General features: G+C 44.2%; 1 protein-coding gene across 1 annotated transcript; it reads left to right on the forward strand.

Moving 5' to 3' along the window:
* The first annotated feature begins 214 nt into the window (after positions 1 to 214).
* Positions 215 to 730, forward strand: LOC110018166 (monothiol glutaredoxin-S3-like). Its single transcript, XM_020715380.1, has one exon. The coding sequence runs from the start codon at positions 243 to 245 to the stop codon at positions 657 to 659; it is 417 nt and encodes a 138-aa protein (XP_020571039.1). The 5' UTR covers positions 215 to 242; the 3' UTR covers positions 660 to 730.
* The last annotated feature ends 917 nt before the right edge of the window (positions 731 to 1,647 follow it).

Genomic DNA, 1,647 nt, shown 5'->3' on the forward strand with positions numbered 1-1,647 from the left:
CGCTCCTCCCACCACCAAACCTGCACCACCCCCGCATCTTACGCCACACTCCACAATCAATGACGTCACCCTCCGGCCCCACCCCAGCGACAAAACACGCACGCCGACGTCATCGCTCACCTGGCGCCACAATCCTAAACCGCCGCCAACGTCACCGTTCCTTCAGTGACGTCACTCTCCCCGGCCCCACCAACCTCCTTTATAAACCCTCCTCACACAGATCCCCTCCCAACACCATTTTTATGCGACCGAAAATTGAAATCCAGCCGCTAATTATGCAGCGTGCGGCCTTCCGCCGTTCCCCGTCATCATCTTCTTCCTTCGGCGGCGGCGTCGTGAAGACTGCGGTGGAGGAGACCCCGGTGGTGGTGATCAGCCGGCGAGGATGCTGTATGGCCCACGTCGTAAAGCATCTCCTTCGAGCGCTCGGGGTGAGTCCGACGGTGTGGGAGATCGCCAGAGAGGAAGAGGAGACGGCGCTGATGGTGGAGCTCGGCGAGATGGGGCCCACGGGAGAAGATGCAGGAGGTTTTGCCGTGACCTTACCGGTGGTGTTTATAGGCGGGAGGTTTGTCGGGGGGTTGGATCAGCTGATGGCGGCGCACATTACAGGGGAACTTGTTCCCAACCTGAAGGAGGCTGGAGCTCTGTGGTTGTAGAACAGGGATGATTTTGTTGTTCTGTTTTTTGGGCGAATGTGTAAAATATATAGATTTTTGGGGGATTTACATTTCACCACTGATTTTTTTGTGCTTATATACAATTTATTTAAATTTTTATTTTATATTATGGAAAATTTATTCAAATTGATCCTCCATTAAGACTATTTTAATCCCAATTTAAAAAGTCTGGAGACTATTTTGATATTTTTTATAAATTCTAAGACTACAACGGCCCCATGTAAATAGTTAGGAACAATATTAACATTAACTGCCTCACAAACTTTGCAACGCTTCCCCAAGATAGCAAACACGGCTACTATTGTTGATATCTACATGCAACAAGTCATGAATCTCCCCACCTCCACATGTCGCCAATCTCATTGATTTTTGCACCCAACAGAACTCCCAACACAAATCTCAACATCTCCTTTATACGGAGAAAAGTTTACATCCGCACACAGTGCGTCCGGACGGCCAACTGTCGAGCGCCATGTCGCCATATATACTTCGGCGCCGGGCGATGTGGTGCCCTACAGTTGGCTGCCTGGACATAATATTTTTTTCCTTTACACGCTGCTAATATGTTCGAAGTTTGCCCACAACTGTTGCATGTGAAGCTCTCATCATAAATCTCCTCCTCTACAAAACATTGTTCCAATCAATTTCATCCAATGAGAGTATCCAATGTCAACAACTGCAGCAAGTTTCTTTTTTTCTCTTCTCATTTTTATTTAACTTTAACCAAGCATGAGAACATAACATCATGAGTTTTAAATACATTGTATTTAATCTATACTATATTTAAAATACTCCTAAAAGGGTGTAAAACAAGACTGGAGAAAATAATAAATAGATAGTTAATGAGAGAAAGATGAAACAACAAATATATATATATATATATATTAATGCTTTGTATAATACTCTTACTATATACATAAGCACAAACATATAAACTTCCTCATCTCAATTCAATCTTTAATAATAC

The sequence above is a fragment of the Phalaenopsis equestris genome, unplaced genomic scaffold (genome assembly GCF_001263595.1).
Source record: "Phalaenopsis equestris unplaced genomic scaffold, ASM126359v1 Scaffold000004, whole genome shotgun sequence".
Classification (NCBI taxonomy): domain Eukaryota; kingdom Viridiplantae; phylum Streptophyta; class Magnoliopsida; order Asparagales; family Orchidaceae; genus Phalaenopsis; species Phalaenopsis equestris.

Bases quoted from the DNA above. Each gene is read 5' to 3' on its own strand.
- LOC110018166 (XM_020715380.1), top strand. From the start codon at position 243: ATGCGACCGAAAATTGAAATCCAGCCGCTAATTATGCAGCGTGCGGCC.